Source organism: Coregonus clupeaformis, unplaced genomic scaffold, assembly GCF_020615455.1.
Source record: "Coregonus clupeaformis isolate EN_2021a unplaced genomic scaffold, ASM2061545v1 scaf1080, whole genome shotgun sequence".
In the NCBI taxonomy this organism is placed as follows: Eukaryota; Metazoa; Chordata; class Actinopteri; order Salmoniformes; family Salmonidae; genus Coregonus; species Coregonus clupeaformis.
The window spans coordinates 1-21259 of NW_025534534.1; the positions used below are offsets into that span (position 1 = coordinate 1).

The following is a 21259-nucleotide window of genomic DNA, read 5'->3' on the forward strand; positions in this document are numbered from 1 at the left end:
GTTTGCCTATTATATTATTTTAGCCAGGTCCGGTTATTATTTTGGATGTAGGCTATATGCCCATCATGGAACGAGAGATTAGATAATCAGTTGACACTCGTATTTAGAAACATTTAAATTATTTCCGTGTAACAATTGCTTGTTTTCCCTTTCGTTTGATTAAAAAACAAGCTACCCTTACCCTACTATAACGAAAGCTGGTTCAACAGCAATACATCTGATGAAGTCTTTCTTATCCTGGCCATGCATTCGCCAAGTCGCCTATACATAAAACGTTTCTAAATGGTCTACTAATGAGGCTTTTGCATTCATTATTCACAATTCAGATAGGCCTACCTGCAGTGCATGCTCCATTCGACTTGTATCCATCCCAATTTCCAAAGAGCGCCTCTTGTCCAGTTACCAAAGACACGCTCCTTCAAACTTATTAAAATGTTTCTGTCCTATAATGCAGGATCAACCGTAGGCCTAGGCTATATTTTGCTTATTGAGAATGTGCCTCACACAAACAATACAATTTAAGGGAGCCTTGTATTTTTTATTTTATAAGTGCGATACCTAAAGGCCTATACTCATTGAAGCCAATTATAACAATGTTGACTTAACACGCCAAACATATTGAGCAAACACTGGATGTTTTTTTTTCTCCTGTTGCTATCACTCCCTATTTATGCTATTGAATAAACTGTAGTATTAATCTACAATGGCCTAGGACAGAATATTCCGTGCCACCAGCCGAATTGATGAGTTGAGTTGATGACAATGCAAAGACCTTCAATAACCTACAGAATTGAGAAACAAATGCAGTCTTGATTGGCCAGTGAGTGGCCAAGTTATCCTCACACCTACAACTTGTTTATTCATCAAAACCCAGCCATTTCCTGCCACCGCCAGCTATTGCACTCATAATAAGCTGTGAAAATAGCAAAAATATTTCTGACACACCCCTCAACCTACAGTATAGAGCTATCGCCAGCGCTTACATTTACCATTGCATTACATGCTGACCACACTGCCCGCGTTGCGTGCGTCAATGAGCGCCTGCATACCCAGGTGCTAAAATAGAATTTGGTTCTATTTTGATGCTTGAGGCGCTGCAAATCCCGCCTCTCCCATATCCTCATTGTTTTTTTAGGTGCTTATTCCCACGTGGGTGATTGAAAGATGAACTCCAGTCAAAGTTGGTTGCCAAACCCCATATAAGATTACTAGAAACTAACTAGGTTTCCCCTTTTATCTGTGGATTAATTGTTGGAGTAACACACGATTTTGTGTGACTCAAAATGGGTCAAAATTCTACAAAGATCTACAAAAAAGGACCTTATGCATTGTGCAATGTTTATATCCCAGGGCAAATTAGCTAGCAACAGCAAGCTACCTAGCTAAATGTCCATGAATGTTTCATGTGTTTCGACCAGTCCCCAAATTAATATAGTTGGTTCAGAGTTCGTTTTGATATTTCAACATGCGTGTCCTGATCTTGTCTGGTGTGGATGGACAAAATCAACATGCGTGCGATGCCACTCGTGTATGCCAGGTCTAGTCAGCATGTTAGGTTTGTTAAAATAAAGGCCATAGTCTCTTACAACATGGCTTTTGACCCCAAATATGGTGCATTTGTTAGTTTTAGCAAAACATAGGAGGTCCATATATAATCCCTTTGTATTCACTAAATGTGTATCTTCAGGTCACAAGCAGGATACTTTACATGGGTGTGTAAATATTTGCCTTTCCAGAAGGACCAACCTAGCCTAACATTTAGTATCGTTCGAGATTGCCCTGCACAGTCTTGTGTAAACACACATCAGCCACTGCCTTCTTGGCAAATGTTTCAGCGAGGGTTAGGCACAGGTAAGGGACACATACCCATACTTCTCTGCCAGCTCACGGGCCTCATCTTCACGGACTGCCCTCTGCTCCTGCAGGTCACACTTGTTGCCACAGAGTACAATGTCTGGATTCTCGCAGTAAGCATGCATCTGTAATTGGCCTGAAAAAGAGAATAAGCCAGTCATCAGCCCACCAGTTGCGATTTAAAGATAGTGGTTAAGACACTGCACACACCTTTAGAAGTCAATAGGAGACTCAAGAGATTGTACATGTAGATTCTGACAACCACAGAGGACTTACTCATCCAATTTCTGACATTGAGGAAACTCTGCTCATTGGTGAGGTCAAACAGGAGGAGGAAGCCCATCGCATCTCGGAAGAAAGCTGTTGTCAAACTCCGAAACCTGACACCACACAAGAAAAAACACCTTGTAAAGAGCTTCATTCAGCTTGGAGAAAGTAAGCATTTGAAAGCTGCCAACAAATACCTGAGAGCCAGTGAGGGCTTGAGCAAGAGTGTCAGTGGGAGATGAGTTTTTGAATTGGCTTACCTCTCCTGTCCTGCCGTGTCCCACAGCTGAACATGAATCCTCTGTCCTCTGCCTGCTGCCCCGTCTGGACCATTTGATTTGTATACCTGTCAGACAGAGAGAGAGTTATTATACCCATATAAAGCAGTGGGAGGTCATCTGGCTATGAGGCCCTAAAAATATATTTTCCCATTAGTCATCCTACATATACTATCTTGCAACCCAAAGAGAACCTAAACATTTAGATGGAAAATGTTTGCCCTGATAATCTCTACAATATACACGGCATGAGTGATTATGCCTAAATTACCCTGGTGTTTGGTTATGTGGTGTGAAGTGTTTATTTTCTAGGAGGGTGCTGCTGAACTAAAGTGATATTAGTCATCCTTTCCTGGTCTGGGAGTTCCTCAGATTCCTGCAACATCCACACATAATACTACATCTGCAGGTTCATATGTTTCAGACCCGCCCCCCCCAAAAAAATATATATATACCGCTCTATCTTTTGCACTATGAGGAGTAATGTTTTGAAGCTGCTACTTACTTTCCATGATTAATAGTAAACCTGCACTACAAAACATTTCACATGGAATGGAATAATTGGCCATTTCAAATGTTAACTCTTTCAACCAAGCAGCATACTAATTGGTCATTATGGGTGGCAGGGGAGCACCTGTATGTGAATAATTAAATTAATGATCAGACACACGCAAATGTTTTTAATGACAAATTGTATGACTAGGGCAATCAACTTACCACTCGTTTTTCTCTGAAATCGATGCCCACTGTAGTGATGAATTTAGAGTTAAACTTTTTGTCTGTGTACTGGTAGAGAAAGCTGGTTTTCCCCACTCCAGAATCACCAAGGGCTAGGAATTTGATGAGGTAATCATAGTCCCCATCAGACATAGTGAGTGCTTATTTCAGACCTGAAAACCAGACAAAGAAACCAAACAATGAAGGAAGCAATTTACAAACTGTGCACATATCCTGATGCAAATTTAAAACAGAGACTGTAGATAATAATTTGTAAACTACACTATATATACAGAAAAGTATGTGGACACCACTTCAAATTAGTGGATTCAGCCATTTCAGCCACACCCGTTGCTGACAGGTGTATAAAATCGAACACACAGCCATGCAATCTCCATAGACAAACATTGGCAGTAGAATGGCCTTACTGAAGAGCTCAGTGACTTTCAACGTGGCACCGTCATAGGATGCCACCTTTCCAACAAGTCAGTTCGTCAAATTTCTGCCATGCTAGAGCTGCCCCGGCCAACTGTAAGTGCTGTTATTGTGAAGTGGAAACGTCTACGAGCAACAATGGCTCAGCTGCAAAGTGGTAGGCCACACAAGCTCAGAGAACGGGACCATAAAAATCATCTGTCCTCGGTTGCAACACTCATTACTGAGTTCCAAACTGCCTCTGGAAGCAACGTCAGCACATGAACTGTTCGTCGGGAGCTTCATGAAATGGGTTTCCATGGCCGAGCAGCCGCACACAAGCCTAAGATCACCATGAGCAATGCCAAGCGTCAGCTGGAGTGGTGTACAACTTGCCGCCATTGGACTCTGGAGCAGTGGAAACACGTTCTCTAGAGTGATGAATCAAGCTTCACCATCTGGCAGTCTGACGGACGAATCTGGGTTTGGCGGATGCCAGGAGAACGCTACCTGCCCCAATGCATAGTGCCAACTGTAAAGTTTGTGGAGGAGGAATAATGGTCTGGGGCTGTTTGTCATGATTCGGACTATGTCCCTTAGTTCCACAGTGAAGGGAAATCTTAACGCTACAGACGATTCTGTGCTTCAACTTTGTGGCAACAGTTTGGGGAAGGCCCTTTCCTGTTTCAGCATGGCAATGCCCCTGTGCACAAAGCGAGGTCCATACAGAAATGGTTTGTCGAGATCGGTGTGGAAGAACTTGACTGGCCTGCACAGAGCCCTGACCTAAACCCCATCTTATACCTTTGGGATGAATTGGAATGCCGACTGTGAGCCAGGCCTAATCGCCCAACATCAGTGCCTGACCTCACTAATGCTTGTGGCTGAATGGAAGCAAGTCCCCGCAGCAATGTTCCAACATCTAGTGGAAAGCCTTTTTAATTTTTTTATTTAACCTTTATTTAACCAGTTAAGCCAGTTGAGAACAAGTTCTCATTTACAACTGCGACCTGGCCAAGATAAAGCAAAGCAGTGCGATAAAAACAACAACACAGAGTTACATATGGGGTAAAACAAAACAAAGTCAAAAATACAACAGAAAATATATACAGTGTGTGCAAATGTAGCAAGTTATGGAGGTAAGGCAATAAATAGGCCATAGTGCAAAATAATTACAATTAGTATTAACACTGCAATGATAGATGTGCAAGAGATGATGTGCAAATAGAAATACTGGGGTACAAATGAGCAAAATAAATAACAATTTAGGGATGAGGTAGTTGGGCGGGCTAATTTCAGATGGGCTGTGTACAGGTGCAGTGATCGGTAAGGTGCTCTGACAACTGATGCTTAAAGTTAGTGAGGGAGATAAGTGTCTCAAGCTTCAGAGATTTTTGCAATTCGTTCCAGTCATTGGCAGCAGAGAACTGGAAGGAATGGCAGCCAAAGGAGGTGTTGGCTTTGGGGATGACCAGTGAGATATACCTGCTGGAGCGCATACTACGGATGGGTGTTGCTATGGTGACCAATGAGCTAATATAAGGCGGGGATTTGCCTAGCAGTGATTTATAGATGGCCTGGAGCCAGTGGGTTTGGTGACGAATATGTAGTGAGGACCAGCCAACAAGAGCGTACAGGTCACAGTGGTGGGTAGTATATGGGGCTTTGGTGACAAAACGGATGGCACTGTGATAGACTACATCCAATTTGCTGAGTAGAGTGTTGGGGGCTATTTTGTAAATGACATCGCCGAAGTCAAGGATCGGTAGGATAGTCAGTTTTACGAGGGCATGTTTGGCAGCATACAGTGGGGAAAAAAAGTATTTAGTCAGCCACCAATTGTGCAAGTTCTCCCACTTAAAAAGATGAGAGAGGCCTGTAATTTTCATCATAGGTACACATCAATTATGACAGACAAATTGAGGAAAAAAAATCCAGAAAATCACATTGTAGGATTTTTAATGAATTTATTTGCAAATTATGGTGGAAAATAAGTATTTGGTCACCTACAAACAAGCAAGATTTTTGGCTCTCACAGACCTGTAACTTCTTCTTTAAGAGGTTTCTCTGTCCTCCACTCGTTACCTGTATTAATGGCACCTATTTGAACTTGTTATCAGTATAAAAGACACCTGTCCACAACCTCAAACAGTCACACTCCAAACTCCACTATGGCCAAGACCAAAGAGCTGTCAAAGGACACCAGAAACAAAATTGTAGACCTGCACCAGGCTGGGAAGACTGAATCTGCAATAGGTAAGTAGCTTGGTTTGAAGAAATCAACTGTGGGAGCAATTATTAGGAAATGGAAGACATACAAGACCACTGATAATCTCCCTCGATCTGGGGCTCCACGCAAGATCTCACCCCGTGGGGTCAAAATGATCACAAGAACGGTGAGCAAAAATCCCAGAACCACACGGGGGGACCTAGTGAATGACCTGCAGAGAGCTGGGACCAAAGTAACAAAGCCTACCATCAGTAACACACTACGCCGCCAGGGACTCAAATCCTGCAGTGCGAGACGTGTCCCCCCTGCTTAAGCCAGTACATGTCCAGGCCCGTCTGAAGTTTGCTAGAGTGCATTTGGATGATCCAGAAGAGGATTGGGAGAATGTCATATGGTCAGATGAAACCAAAATATAACTTTTTGGTAAAAACTCAACTCGTCGTGTTTGGAGGACAAAGAATGCTGAGTTGCATCCAAAGAACACCATACCTACTGTGAAGCATGGGGGGTGGAAACATCATGCTTTGGGGCTGTTTTTCTGCAAAGGGACCAGGACGACTGATCCGTGTAAAGGAAAGAATGAATGGTGCCATGTATCGTGAGATTTTAAGTGAAAACCTCCTTCCATCTGCAAGGGCATTGAAGATGAAACGTGGCTGGGTCTTTCAGCATGACAATGATCCCAAACACACCGCCCGGGCAACGAAGGAGTGGCTTCGTAAGAAGCATTTCAAGGTCCTGGAGTGGCCTAGCCAGTCTCCAGATCTCAACCCCATAGAAAATCTTTGGAGGGAGTTGAAATCCGTGTTGCCCACCGACAGCCCCAAAATATCACTGCTCTAGAGGAGATCTGCATGGAGGAATGGGCCAAAATACCAGCAACAGTGTGTGAAAACCTTGTGAAGACTTACAGAAAACATTAGACCTGTGTCATTGTCAACAAAGAGTATATAACAAAGTATTGAGAAACTTTTGTTATTGACCAAATACTTATTTTCCACCATAATTTGCAAATAAATTCATTAAAAATCCTACAATGTGATTTTCTGGATTTTTTCTCCTCATTTTGTCTGTCAAAGTTGACGTGTACCTATGATGAAAATTACAGGCCTCTCTCATCTTTTTAAGTGGGAGAACTTGCACAATTGGTGGCTGACTAAATACTTTTTTTCCCCACTGTAAGTGAAGGAGGCTTTGTTGCGAAATAGGAAGCCGATTCTAGATTTAACTTTGGATTGGAGACCAAGGCTATTTAGTCTGCCAATAAGAATGCGGCGGTTGACAGAGTCGAAAGCCTTGGCCAGGTCGATGAAGACGGCTGCACAGTACTGTCTATTATCGATCGCGGTTATAATATCGTTTAGGACCTTGAGCGTGGCTGAGGTGCACCCATAACCAGCTCGGAAACCGGATTGCATAGCGGAGAAGTTATGTTGGGATTCGAAATGGTCGGTGATCTGTTTGTTAACTTGGCTTTCAAATACTTTCGAAAGGCAGGGCAGGATGGATATAGGTCTGTAACAGTTTGGATCTAGAGTGTCACCCCCTTTGAAGAGGGGGATGACCGCAGCAGGTTTCCAATCTCTGGGGATCTCAGACGTTACGAAAGAGAGGTTGAACAGGCTAGTAATAGGGGTTGCGACAATTTCGGCAGCTAATTTTAGAAAGAAAGGGTCCAGATTGTCTAGCCCAGATGATTTGTAGGGGTCCAGATTTTGCAGCTCTTTCAGAACATCAGCTGTCTGAATTTGTGTGAAGGAGAAGCGGGGGGCATGGGCAAGTTGCAGCGGAGGGTGCAGAGCGCAGAGCTGGTGGCCGGGGTAGTGGTAGCCAGGTGGAAAGCATGGCCAGCCGTAGCAAAATGATTGTTGAAATTCTCGATTATTGTAGATTTATCAGTGGTGATAGTGTTTCCTAGCCTCAGTGCAGTGGGCAGCTGGGAGGAGGTGCTCTTATTCTCCATGGACTTTACAGTGTCCCAAAACCTTTTGGAGTTAGTGCTACAGGATGCACATTTCTGTTTGAAAAAGCTAGCCTTTGCTTTCCTAACTGCTTGTGTATATTGGTTCCTAACTTCCCTGAAAAGTTGCATATCGCTGGGGCTATTCGATGCTAATGCAGTACACCACAGGATGTTTTTGTGCTGGTCAAGGGCAGTCAAGTCTGAGGAGAACCAGGGGCTATATCTGTTCTTAGTTCTGTATTTTTTGAATGGGGCATGCTTATTTAAGATTGAGAGGAAATTACTTTTAAAGAACAACCAGGCATCCTCTACTGACGGAATGAGATCGATATCCATCCAGGATACCTGGGCCAGGTCAATTAGGAAGGCCTGCTCGCTAAAGTGTTTTAGGGAGTGTTTGACAGTGATGAGGGGTGGTCGTTTGACCGCGGACCCGTTACGGACGCAGGCAATAAGGCAGTGATCGCTGAGATCCTGGTTGAAGACAGCAGAGGTGTATTTAGAGGGTAAGTTAGTCAGGATGATATCTATGAGGGTGCCCATGTTTACGGATTTAGGGTTGTACCTGGTAGGTTTGTTGATAATTTGTGTGAGATTGAGGGCATCTAGTTTGGATTGTGGCTTTAAGAACTGGTCTTCTAGTGCGTTGGGTACAGAGAATAAAGGGGGCAGATTTCCGGGCGTTGTAGAATAGATTCAGGGCATTATGTACAGACAAGGATATGGAAGGATATGAGTACAGTGGAGGTAAACCTAAGTGTTGGGTAACAATGAAAGAGATAGCATCACTGGAGGCACCGATTGAGCTGGTCTCAGCGTGTATGGGGGGTGGAACAAAGGAACTATTTGAGGCAGTTTGAGAGGGACTTGGGGTTCTACAGTGAAATTGTATAATAAGAACTAACTGGAACAGCAATAGGCAAGGCATATTGACATAGGAGAGGCATAAAGCAATCACAGGTGTTATTAGAGAGAGCTAAGACAACAACTGGTAATGGCGATAAAGTTTGGGCCGAGGCTAAACAAATAAACAGGACAGGGTACCGTGTAAAGGAACAGTCCAGCAGGCATCAGCTGTGCAGCTGAGTGATCATAAGGTCCAGTGAACAGCAATATGTGAGTCCGAGAGCAGTTCGAATTTGTGCCACAGCACAGGCGAGCAGGAAGAAGAAGGCTTCCCAGAAGAGTGGAGGCTGTTATAGCAGCAAAGGGGGGGACCAACTCCATATTAATGCCCATGATTTTGGAATGAGATGTTGGACGAGCACGTGTCCACATACTTTTGGTCATGTAGTGTATTTCAAATTCAGAAAAATTTAATTAAATCATGAGCACATTTTCTGAAGGGTTTCTATTACATAATCACAACATAAAAAAACGGTTCCCATTGCTTTAAAAAGTGTTGATTTTTCCGCTAGCAGGATACATTTTAGAACTATGTTGGAGACAGACACCCCTCTGTCTGTCTTGAGAGTCTAGCCTACAGCTCTTTTGTCATGGTCATGTTGTAAGTATTCTGACACAGTAACAGGAAACACACATTTTTTATCTGAAAGAAAACTAAATTTGCCTCCAAGCATGTTCAATAAGGAAACAGAAAATAAATACTCAAACTCAGATCCTGCTATAGCCCCATCCGCAGTAAACTTTCACCTGCTTGCTTGGTAAAAGTGGATAGTCTCCTATTTGGGGCAACTGTTACAGATTGAAACTCTATATGAGAGGATTAATTGGCGGTAATTAGGCAAATAAGACCAAGAATTACGCAATTGATCAACGGACTGTAAAAATTCACAAGAAAAACTAGTTCTTCCATAGAGTTGTCAAAATGGAGTTCAAATTGTATTGAGCGTTGTCTGGGCATCTGGAGTTTTCACTGGCATGATTGGTCATGGTCCATAAATAGTTTGTGTAAATAAATCAGAATGAATCAATGTGTTTTTGATAGATACAAAATGTATTACACAAAGCTATAGTGCCATGCATTACTACAGAGTTATTATATCATAGCTAGAAAGTTGAGGCCTGTGAATGAGAAAGAATATCGTGGACACAAGATGAGCTGAACACAGACATCCATCAAATTATATTCAAGGGAACAAGCTGGGTGTGATTCCCACTGAAAGCAGAGTCCATCATATGACCACAGCATGAAAAGGCATTCAGACACGTCCCACATTCTTTCACTCTGTCCAGCGCTAAAACCCTCATCCTGAGCAATAAGCTGCTTAAAGTCTGGAGCAAAATCAAGTTCTGTGATGAACACACTGTGACTGGACTAGCGGCACCCCATCTCCAGCCTCTCTGAGCTGTTCACCAGTGGGAAATGGAATAGCCAGGCTTACATTCTAAAAGGCTTGTATATGGACAGACTTACTAGGCTTCACCGCACAACTGCACAGTACTACCTGCACACACTAATCGATTGACCTCGTCAAGCAAAAAGGACAGTCAACTGTGTTATTGTACAAGTAAATGATATGTCTCAAATCTCTTGGTCGCCAGGCAGTTCATGCTGCTATAAGTGTACACCATCTGGCCAGCAGGGACACATTCACAGAGGCTTTCCCCAGAGAAACAGGCACCCAGGCTTGCGGGCAGCCCTGCTTTTTCGAAGGTTAGGATCACTGAGGCGGCACCAGTCGCCGCCAATGGTAATCAGATTAACTGCAAAGGTTCATGTGAAAGCAGGCTGCTACAGAGGATGCTAATCATGTAGGCCAAAGGCTTACAGTCTCTAGTGAAAGTCTACAGACCCCTTGCACATTTAGCAGCCTTAAAATTGTATCTAAAAAGGGATAAAACAATTTTTTTTAAACATCTTACTGATCTACACAACCAGTGCCTGCAACCTGGTTCAGGTTATCAGTCAACCTACCAGAGTAGTTACAAACAGCACAGGAATGAAATCATCAACATGTGAAGACTGTGCAAGGGATGTGTAGACTTTCACTAGGCACTGTATCATCAAACTGCCTATCCTTCCCTAAGCTACAGTCTGTAGACAATAAACAAAAGCCTAAATTACATATTTGTATCTAATTATGCAAAATGAGTGTGGTTTAGTTTGTTTTTACTGAAATCATTTTTTTGAAGTGTGGGGTAACAAGTAGTAGGCTTGTTTAAATAGGTAGGATAGGACAAAAAAAGTTAAAAATAAATAAAACAACTAATTTCTAGAAAAGTCATGTCATGAGACTAATCTTATCACAGCTTCTATAAGGAAACCTGAACGACTGATGAAATGTGTTGCTGATGAGCAGCAAAAGAAAGTTGTTGGAGGAAGCCTACTACAGTGACTGCAGTATGAAATATTTTAACAAGGTGTGAAATACAACCTTGCAAGTTAGACATTACAGCATCTTGAGTAGGCGTTCTGCACTTGTTTTTGAGTGAAATCACAGCTATACACTGACTGACTAGTTCTACCTCACTGCCTGTCACTGATATCAGGTAAACATTAATTCAGATTCCCTACACTTATGTTCATGAATTTGTTCCCACATCAAGGAAGTTGTTTACGGTCTGACTCTGTATAAAAAAGGCTGTTCAGTAGCAAGGAGAGGCTGGTCACCTGCCTGGCATGTAATGTTCTTACATGAATTACATGCTTCACAAATGATTTGATTCACATCGCTGCCCCTGCCTGGTTCTAAAACAGAAGACCCTATTGCCTTTTTTGTGCTATTACACAAACAAGGATCAGCCTTAGTCCTCTTCCCAATAGGTGTTTCAAAGTTGTTATTGTATGTTTACTTTCAAACCTAAACTTCAAGTGAAAGTGATTAAAAGAGAAGGCTTTAGGCAAAGCCTTGTTCTCTGGTGGTGCTGATTTCACACTAGTTAGAGGAAGGGCCACCCAGATTATGAGCCAGCAAGTAGAACAAAGCCTTTCAGACATTCTCAGAACAGTAGAGCTGAAGTACCCACCCTGGGCAGTTGTCCAACTCTAATGGTGAACTCATCGAAGGAGGAGGCGGATATGCAGATGACATGAATTTAAGCAAACTGCACAAGATGAAGGGTGTTGCAGCACCACAATGCTACAGCACTCATCTCAGATATGTTTTGACAGAATGACTTGCCAACATGCATTTGAAATATTATCAGGCTTCATCATGTTCAGGGCTGGAGGCACTATTTTGTAACATAATTTTGTATACATCTGTAAGTGAAGTGATGTTATTTTGATGATGAGAAACGGTTTACAGATTATGATGGGCGGCGGGTAGCCTAGCGGTTAGAGCAGGGGTGTCAAACTCATTTTAGCTCAGGGGCCACATGGAGGAAAATCTATTCCCAAGTGGGCCGGACTGGAAAAATCATGGTATATATATAACTTAAAAACAACAACTTCAGATTGTTTTCTTTGTTTTAATACGATCAACATACAACATAAAGCTGGAGCCTGAGGACAGTGTGTCCAAAATAGTACAAGCACAACATCACTATTAATCATAAAACACGTCAAGTTTATTTGAAAATTCTAAAGAAAAAGAACACACAAACACACAATGCCTCAGTGATTCACAGAACTGTTTCACAGATCACAGAACTATATCAGGGTGTCATTTCTCAGGCAGAAATGTAGATAAAAATAATGAAATCCTGTTCCCCAAACAAGTGCAAGAACCAGAGTCAAGAATAGGTTAAATATACAAATAAAATCAATTAAAAACAATAGCACATCAACATAAAAACATAAACATAAATCTGAAAGCGTTGCTCAAACTCCCGTAACAGTCCCGTTATTTTATCTTTGAACCGCTTCATGTCTGCCACATGTTGGGTCGCGCACACATTTTTCAGACAGGGGAAGTGAGCTGCATCACCACCGGCAAGTTGCATCTCCCACAATGACAGCTTCAACTTGAAAGAACGTATGCGGTCATAATACTGCGTGACAACTTTGTTGCGCCCTTGCAGCTGTTTGTTCAAGTTATTCAGGTGCTCTGTAACATCCACCATAAATGCAAGGTCCTGCATCCATTCTGCGGAATGAAATTCTAACACTGGTTTGCCCTTTTCTTCCATGAACTGTTCAATTTCTTCTCGTAAATCAAAGAAACGCCTCAGCACAGCACCTCGGCTTAACCATCTTACCTCAGTGTGGTATGGCAGGCCATAGATGTGGTCTTTCTCTCTGAGAAGGCTGTCAAACTGACGGTGATTCAGGCTTCTGGATCGGATGAAATTAACAGTTTGGATGACCACCTTCATGACATTATCCATCTTTAATGACTTGCAACACAAAGCCTCCTGGTGCCAAATACAGTGAAAAGTCAAAAAATCACATCCTCCATTTGCAGATTGCACTTTCTCTCTGAACTTTGTCACAACGCCTGCTTTTTTCCCGATCATTGAGGGCGCACCATCTGTAGCCAGGCTGAAAGCGCGGGACCAGTCCACTCCGACCCTGTCCAGCGCGCCGACGAGTGCGGTAAAAATATCAGCTGCTGTCGTTGTATCTGTCATCGGCACCAACTCCACGAACTCCTCGGTGACGGTCAATGTGTCATCAACTCCGCGGATGAAAATGGCCAGTTGTGCAACATCTGTAATGTCCGTGCTTTCATCAATTGCAACCGAAAACGCAATAAATGACTTTACTTTTTGCTTCAACTGGCTGTCCAAATCCACTGAAAGATCGGAAATCCTGTCTGCAACTGTGTTTCTTGTCAGGCTGATATTTGCAAAAGCCTGCCGCTTTTCAGGGCACACAATCTCCGCTGCCTTCATCATGCATGTTTTTACAAATTCACCCTCACTAAATGGTTTTGAAGCCACTGCGATTTCATTAGCAATGAGGTAGCTAGCTTTCACTGCAGCGTCACTGATGTCTCGGCTGTGAGTAAACACAGACTGCTGTTTCTTCAGACCCGCCAACAGTTCATTCACCTTCTCTCATCTCCGCTGTCCTTGAAAGTTGTCATATTTGTCGGCATGAAGACTCACATAGTGGCGACGAAGGTTATATTCTTTCAGCACTGCAACATGCTCTGAACACACCAAACATACAGCTTTCCCATTCAATTCCGTGAATAAATAGGATGACCATTTTTCTTGGAACACTCTGCACTCTGCGTCCACTTTTCTCTTTTTGACAGAGACATATTGGGGCAATGAGGGTGCCAAAGCACATAATGTTAAAAGTAGAAGCCGTAATAAATATCGCGGGCAAAACAAAGTAGCTCATTGGCTGCACGTGCTTGACCTACTTGCTCTGCCCCGGTATAAACAGTTTGCTTGCTTAACACAATTGCTATTGCGCCATCCAGTGGACGCAATTGGAACAGCAGTTTATTTTATTAAAAAATTGAAGCGCATTTTTATACTTTAAAAAAAAAAAAAAAAAAATGTTTTTATTAATAATCTCGCGGGCCGGATTAAACCCGTTTGCGGGCCTAATCCGGCCCGCGGGCCGTACGTTTGACACCCCTGGGTTAGAGGATTGGGCTAGTAACTGGAAGGTCGCTAGCTCGAAGACGCAACCCTAATTACTCCAGGGGTGCTGAACAATAGTGACTCTGGCCATGACCCCACTCTCCGAGGGCGTCTCAGGTGGAGTTTGGATATGCAAAACACACATTTCCAATTCACACATGCATATTAATACACACTTGTACATGTGTGCAATTCGACAAATATAAACACCAACCAAATTATTATTTGATTATGGTTGCGGTTATCAGTAGAAACATTTCAGACAACACATGTCCCTGGGCACACACACAAAGAAAATTGATTAACTGACACAAAACCTACTTGAAACATAATACAACATCTAATAACCCTCAGCTCAGTTTGTCATCATGTGGTTGTCTTGACTGATAATGTTTTACTCTACCATTGACACTGTTTAATAAGCATAATTGAAGCTCAATTGCGCAAATCTCAGACAAGACAGAAGTCGCTGCATCTTTGAATAGCTGACAGCTGGAAAGTAAACTAAAGACAACCCAATTTATTCCAAATGAAGTATTGGATAATCATGTCCAGAATGTGTTTAAACCTTGAGAAAATAAAAATAGATGAACAGAGACCTACAACTACTTAAAAACGTTTTCATTCTTGGTTTGGTCTGAGCTGTTTTTTCCTGCATGGCATATCTCCAACTAAAATGCACACCAAGTTAGGGAGGTAGACACCTGGTGATGTTTCACCAGCCAAATGGATACAGGTTTATGGATAGATATATGTAGCCAATACAAGGGTAGTAATTATGATGTCCCATTACACGTCTACAGTTTCCCTCTTCATTGTTCCTTCAACTGGAACAAGGTGTGAGGGAAAACTATTAAATAATACTGTAAGTTGTGCTGTATTCAACACTATTCTAATGTGAAAACCTATTTGCCAGTGTTAGTTGGCACAGACCTGTGTAGCCTTTATTAGCATACTACATTAAGTTGACTGCACTCTCAAACAGTGCCCTTACAAAAAAGATTGCAGTTAGAGTGCAGTATAACTGCATTGCAGTTATTCTGCAATTACTGCGTCCAAAAACACCAGTCGACTGCAGTTAATGCACTTTTACTGCAGTTTCAAAACTGCAATCTTTTTTTGTAAGGGTCATCAAATAAATGTTTTGAAGGGGAGGATTACATTGATACACAAGACAACGTAGCGAAAGCAATGTGCACCACCAGGAGATAAATCTTACCTTTCTAACTGATGCCGAAGGCTTAAAACGAATGTGATCAGGAAATGTTGACATCAATTCCCAATGGAAGTGTAGTATTGTTACCATATCAAGTACAGGCTGCAAGAAGCCTATCCTGTGTTACAATGTAGGCCTATCTAATTTAAGAGTTCACCTCCGAGTTCGGATTCACTATAAAAATGGCATACATCGCATGTTGTAAAAACACAAGAACTCTCATTGCACTTTCAGTAGTATTGGCTTCAAGTAGGCCTAGTAAATGTGAGCAGGAAATAACTTCGTTTCACTGCAGCCTCAGTGAAAATATATGTGGTCGTTATACGATAATGTAACCCCATCCTGAGAAAAATTTAACATGTTGCAGTTACAGCTGTCGAGAGAAACAAATCCGCTAAACAGCTCCATATGGAGACACATTTATTACGGTAACTTTCGAAAAATTCAACTTACCAGTGTCTGCGCTTCACTTTATTCCTTGGTGTTTCGTGTAGAAGCGCCCTATCAAAAGCGATGACAATTGGTTGATTTCTTAAAAGCGCTCACTAAATTGAGTTGACTAAACCTGTTTGATCCATTTGTTGCATTAACACTCTTCACAATGTAACATCACTTCCCGTTCAGTTGAAGTAAGCCAGCCCCTCCCTCTCTCGCCAACGCATAAAAGACCTCCGTGGGAGTTCGGAACGGAAAAATACCTTTCCTGCGCAGGAGTATTATTTTGGAACTAAAATGTGAACGTTGTGGCTTGAGAAAAAGATCTGTCCATCCTTTAAAATGCTGGTGTTAAAAACAAGTTAGAAAGTTAGGAAGGATGTTATAAGGTACATGTGTAGTGGATTGTAAAGAACTTGCAGTCGGATAATTTTCCTCCGTTATTTGATTGCAGAGGGTGGTACATATAATATAATTCCCTGCCTGATCGCCTGGTTGGTCCACAGATGCTTTACTTCTAACAGTAATAAGGGCACAATGAGGACACCAAGTGGTTCCTTGAGCAAAGTTCAACCTGTGGTGGCGGTGATAAGATATTCTTGCTGACAATACTGTAGGCTTGAAATTTACAAACCTACCCTGCCATATAGTAGAACAAGGGATTTTATTTGACATTCAATTCACATGATCTGTAATTTACACACAAAACCACAAATCAACTGAAATTATTCCTTGACAAACACTTCTGCTAAGGCCACTGACTGTCCCACATTCTCCTACACAGTTCTATTGACTTCAGACTGTCCAGGACTCTCAGGCACATTGTTGCTGTCTCCAGACTGTCCTTGGCTCTCGGGCCTCCAATTGTCCTCCGGTTGACTCAAAGTCTCTGGAAGATAGTTATTGTGCTGGGGCTCAAACATGGGTCTATATATATAAACACCCCCAGCAACTCCTAGCACAGTGGCCAAGGCTATCTGTGCAAAAGGTATCCTTCGTCGAAACATGTTCTCTCTGGATCAGGAGTCCCACCTACACTTGCATCGTTGATCCTGGAAGAATAGAAGAGATTACCCAAAAGCTTTGCCTTGCATTGTCACTGATGTTGTACATTACGTTTTTGCAGGAAGCACACATAAAGCCTTCATCATAGGGCACAATTGTGCAGTAGAATGTCCTATCATGACATACACGATATGCCACATTTTAAATCACGTGACATTACCAAGCTGCTACATATACAGAGGAGGAAATGTAAGCATTTGTAAAACATTGTGTGCATGATACAGTATTAGTAATGTAAACTCGAACCTCAGCTAGATACAGCATATGCCATAATAATTACATGAATCCTGTATGTCCCTGTGGTGGTATGTCAGATTCTTTGTAACATGTGACATTGCAAATCTCCCCACTCACACACAACCAGATCATGCGCTACTATACTTTTACACGAATGCTAATTGGTTATCCTAACCTGCTGCGTAAATTCTAACCTGTTACAAAAATATTTTTTTTACCAAAAGCTATAACGTTATGCCTTCTATACAAAACCGTGGGTTGTTAGCCACAGCTAGCTAACTAGCTAGTGAGACACAAATATTATATTGGTTTCATAATTGTTATTGCTTTAACATAACTCACCACGATCTTTTATGAAGTGTGTGGAGACCAAAACGTCTAGCAATTCCAACAATTAAACAACTGACGTTGGCTAGCAAGCGACATTTGGTTTAAGTGTAAAGGTCAAACATGCATCTACGGCGAATGAAAGGGGACAAGATGAACGACAACAATAAACTGAAATGCGATTCCCAATAAAATGCATATCATAATTGATTAAATAAATTGTATGTTCTATAAGTGGTACAGATAACATTCTAAGCTGTATAACTTTACATCACCGATATGTAACACACGAATGTTATCTTGACAATCGCATTTCCTTTGCAAGGAAACGTCTGACGTCATCTACCTACGAGCACAAACACGGAACTAATGTGGATTTTGGTGCTGCTCGAATTAGCTACATTCTCTAATATGTAGTTAGTTTTAGTTTATCTAAGTGATGGAAAAGATTCGTGCACGCTTAAATATCGGAAGCAAAGCAGAGCCTGTTAAACTGAGGAAACGAAAATCCCAACTATATAGTAAAGAAGATACATGTCCTCTTGATAATGGTATATGCCCTGTTTGGTATAGCAGCTATCATATTTCTAGCAGACTGAGCAAATGTCAAACTGATGTTGATGATAAAAGTATGAATGGAAGCGAAGTTTACATTGCTTATTTTGAAAGAGAAACGCTAGCTTAGCTAGCTACATCAACTTAAATTGAAGTAGGCAACAGGTGATCCAGGAGCATGCAATTGTACTTGCAGTTTCAGAATGCTTCAGTCTTTCAAATGACTGGTTGATAATGCATTTAATTACCAATGCACATCTAACACAGGCAGCCTAACTGGTGGAGAGATATCTGACATGTTTTTATTTTCTTCTTCTCCTTAGGTGTGTTGGGGGTCAGTGTCTTCACTGTGGCATTTCGTCTCATTAACTGCTTCCTGGTCCAGACCAGCTTTGTCCCAGATGAATACTGGCAGTCCCTCGAAGTCGCTCACCTTATGGTTTTTGAATATCCTTGTAACAAAAATAATTTGAAACTTTAAGTAGTAACCTTCTAATAACTGTCTTCTGGACAATAGTATGTGTATTCTGCTAAATCCTTAATAACTTCACCTATGGCTATTTGACGTGGGAGTGGACAGCAGGTATAAGAGGGTTCTCCTACCCTCTCTTCTTTGGAGCTATATATAAGATATTGCACTTCTTCACCTATGATGCAGTTCAACTCTTGGTAAGAACATATTTGTACATCATCTTTTGCAGCAACTTATAGTGCTGATGCAAAATGCATTGGATGTGACCCCATTGTAAAAATCTATACGGTATATATTGTGGATTCTGCAGGTATGGCTACCTCGAGTTGTGCAGGCTCTGCTTTCTGCATTGGCTGATATTAAACTCTACTGTCTTATCCTATCACTGGAGCATTCTGACGTTGCCAAATGGACGGTAAAAACAACATGCACTTCTTTGTGTCTCATATCCTTTTGACTTATTGTAATTCTGGGTTTGTGGGCTGAAACCTTGTTACAAAGCCTCTTTCTCTTTTTTGTTGTTGTTGTTGTCACTAGTACCTCTGCCAGCTCTGTTCTTGGTTCACATGGTACTGCTGCACCAGGACCCTGACCAACACCATGGAGACCACACTCACAACTCTGGCTCTCTATTACTATCCTCTGCCTGGCTCTAAAACACACAACAGGTAGGACCTACACAACTCCAACATAAAACCATTTCACATAGTGTGCATCTGTAAGTATTTCCCACTACACGGCAAGTTACAAAATACCTTTACAAAAAGTATTCCTTTTAGTAACACTCCGTTAATAACATTCTGTTTAAAACTGATTTTGCTTGTTTTCTTTCGCAGTACAAAATATTTGATCCTGGTTGCCTTGGCAGTCATTGTTCGTCCGACAGCCTTGATTGTGTGGCTTCCTCTGTTGGTGTACCACTTCTGGCAGGAAGATAACAAGCTGAAACTCATAACTCACCATTGCCTTCCCATTGGGTGAGTGCTATGATTTGATAAAGACCATTGTGCCTTAGCTGCAGAGTGAGGTTTTCACGACATACATAATGTATTCTTCAATTATTGGATGAGCCTCTCCTTCATATAGGGCTTTAACTCTTGGGATTTCAACTCTGATTGACTGCATGTTTTATGGAAAGGTAGGAAAAGCATTGTTTAAAAATAAAATTTTAAAATAGGTAATTATAAATCAGAAGATGTAATGTCTGTGTTAATTAACACAAGTGCCTTAAACCATTTTCTCTCGCAGTGGACCCTGGTGCAGTACAACTTCCTGATGTTTAATGTTTTTCACAACGTGGCTGAGTTCTATGGCTCTCATCCATGGCACTGGTACTTTACTCAGGGCTTTGTGGTCGTCATTGGCCCTCATCTTCCTTTCTTCCTATATGGATGCACACTTGCTTCAAAAAGATACAGAATCATGTTAATAACAGTAGTCTGGACATTAATGGTTTACAGGTATGGTCTTTTTCTTTTGTCTTTCTATGTTGTGTAACATGTAAAATGCACTTACTGTAATTTATGGGCCAAAAACATCTGTACATTAGACTGTTCATATCATAAGGAATTTCAGAATTTGCATGTTTTTCTTCTCCATGCAGTTGTCTTGCGCACAAGGAGTTCAGATTCATCTACCCTGTTTTGCCTTTCTGCATGGTATTTTGTGGTGAGTGCTACAATTTCCAGAAAGATTCCAATGACTGCAAGTAACCAAACTGCTAACGTACAGTCATACCCTATGCACGACATGGGGTCCTCGTTTATTGCAGGGATAGCTTTGGTGAATCTGAGAACCTGGAGACGGCCTGCCGCATGTGCCTTATTGGTCTCCAACCTAGTCCCAGCCCTGTACACAGGTCTGCTTCACCAGCGAGGCACACTGGATGTCATGGGTCACCTCCAGACCCTGTGTGACGACAGCGATCCCTCAACCCCTCCACTGCCTGAAGTCCTCTTTCTAATGCCCTGTCACTCTACACCTTTCTACAGGTAGGCAGTCCATTTTTTTCATGTTGTTTTTGCCTTATTTACTGATGGACCTTTTGCATGAGTAAGTGCTGTGACAAGCTTAGCTACAGAGGCAGTGCAGTAAATAATCAATATACATTGTTTTTGTAGTCACATCCACTGTCCAATGAAGATGCGTTTCCTAGAATGTCCACCAGATCTCACAGGAGACAAGAGCTATGTAGATGAAGCTGAGAGATTCTTTGCTGATCCTCATCATTGGTTGAGGACCTCATTCCCTTATAAGTCAATGCTGCCAACCCACCTCGTGTTCTTTGATGTTCTGGAGAAGGTTAGATACTCTGCATTTTGTAATTCAAGACTAATAATGACTAATGGAAAGCTCCTTCACTGTTACAATAATTTGTATTATTTGCTTTTTCTGTCCTCAGGAGATCTCTGCATTCTTGGACGGGAGTAGATTTATGAGAAGTACAGAAATATTCCACACTCATGTTCCTGAAGGACGAGTTGGAAAAAGCATCCTAGTTTATCAAAGGCACTGAACACAAAACACTGAAGAGAATACATTTGTAAGAAGCACAATGATTTTCCTTGCTCATGTATCTTAAGGACGAGTTTGAAGAAGTATCCTAGTTTACAAAATGCACTGAACAGAACCATCTTGACCATTGGTACGAGCCATTGGGAAGTTAATCAAAATGGATCTGTATTGTAAAGGAATAAATTATCAAATGGAATAACGGATTGATCTTTTAAACGCTGAAAATAATGCAACACCTAGCCAGACAGTTCACTATATTTGGGGGGAAAAA

At 41.8% G+C, this 21259-nt stretch overlaps 2 protein-coding genes across 5 annotated transcripts; one reads left to right on the top strand and one right to left on the bottom strand.

Annotated features, from left to right (window-relative positions):
* Positions 1-1866: 1866 nt before the first annotated feature.
* Positions 1867-16589, bottom strand: LOC121548288 (ras-related protein Rab-27A; the record flags this gene model as incomplete). The annotated part of the gene is given in 5 exon segments (XM_045217498.1): positions 1867-1990; positions 2131-2234; positions 2382-2467; positions 3117-3289; positions 15837-16589. Coding segments are annotated over 4 exon segments (467 nt in total), but the record flags the coding sequence as incomplete, so codon positions are not given.
* A 1212-nt stretch (positions 16590-17801) lies between these two features.
* On the top strand, positions 17802-21184 carry LOC121548290 (GPI mannosyltransferase 3-like). Of its 4 annotated transcripts, none has more exons than XM_041859715.2 (12): positions 17802-17998; positions 18326-18449; positions 18554-18671; positions 18785-18889; positions 19012-19142; positions 19311-19451; positions 19561-19612; positions 19723-19934; positions 20078-20142; positions 20246-20465; positions 20595-20775; positions 20876-21184. In XM_041859715.2, the coding sequence occupies exons 1-12, from the start codon at positions 17887-17889 to the stop codon at positions 20987-20989; spliced, it is 1575 nt and encodes a 524-aa protein (XP_041715649.2). In that variant the 5' UTR covers positions 17802-17886; the 3' UTR covers positions 20990-21184. The 4 variants fall into 4 exon arrangements, with proteins under 4 accessions (XP_041715649.2, XP_041715650.2, XP_041715651.2 ...); XM_041859716.2 differs by having other exon boundaries at positions 19723-19805; XM_041859717.2 differs by lacking the exon at positions 20876-21184 and having other exon boundaries at positions 20630-20759.
* The last annotated feature ends 75 nt before the right edge of the window (positions 21185-21259 follow it).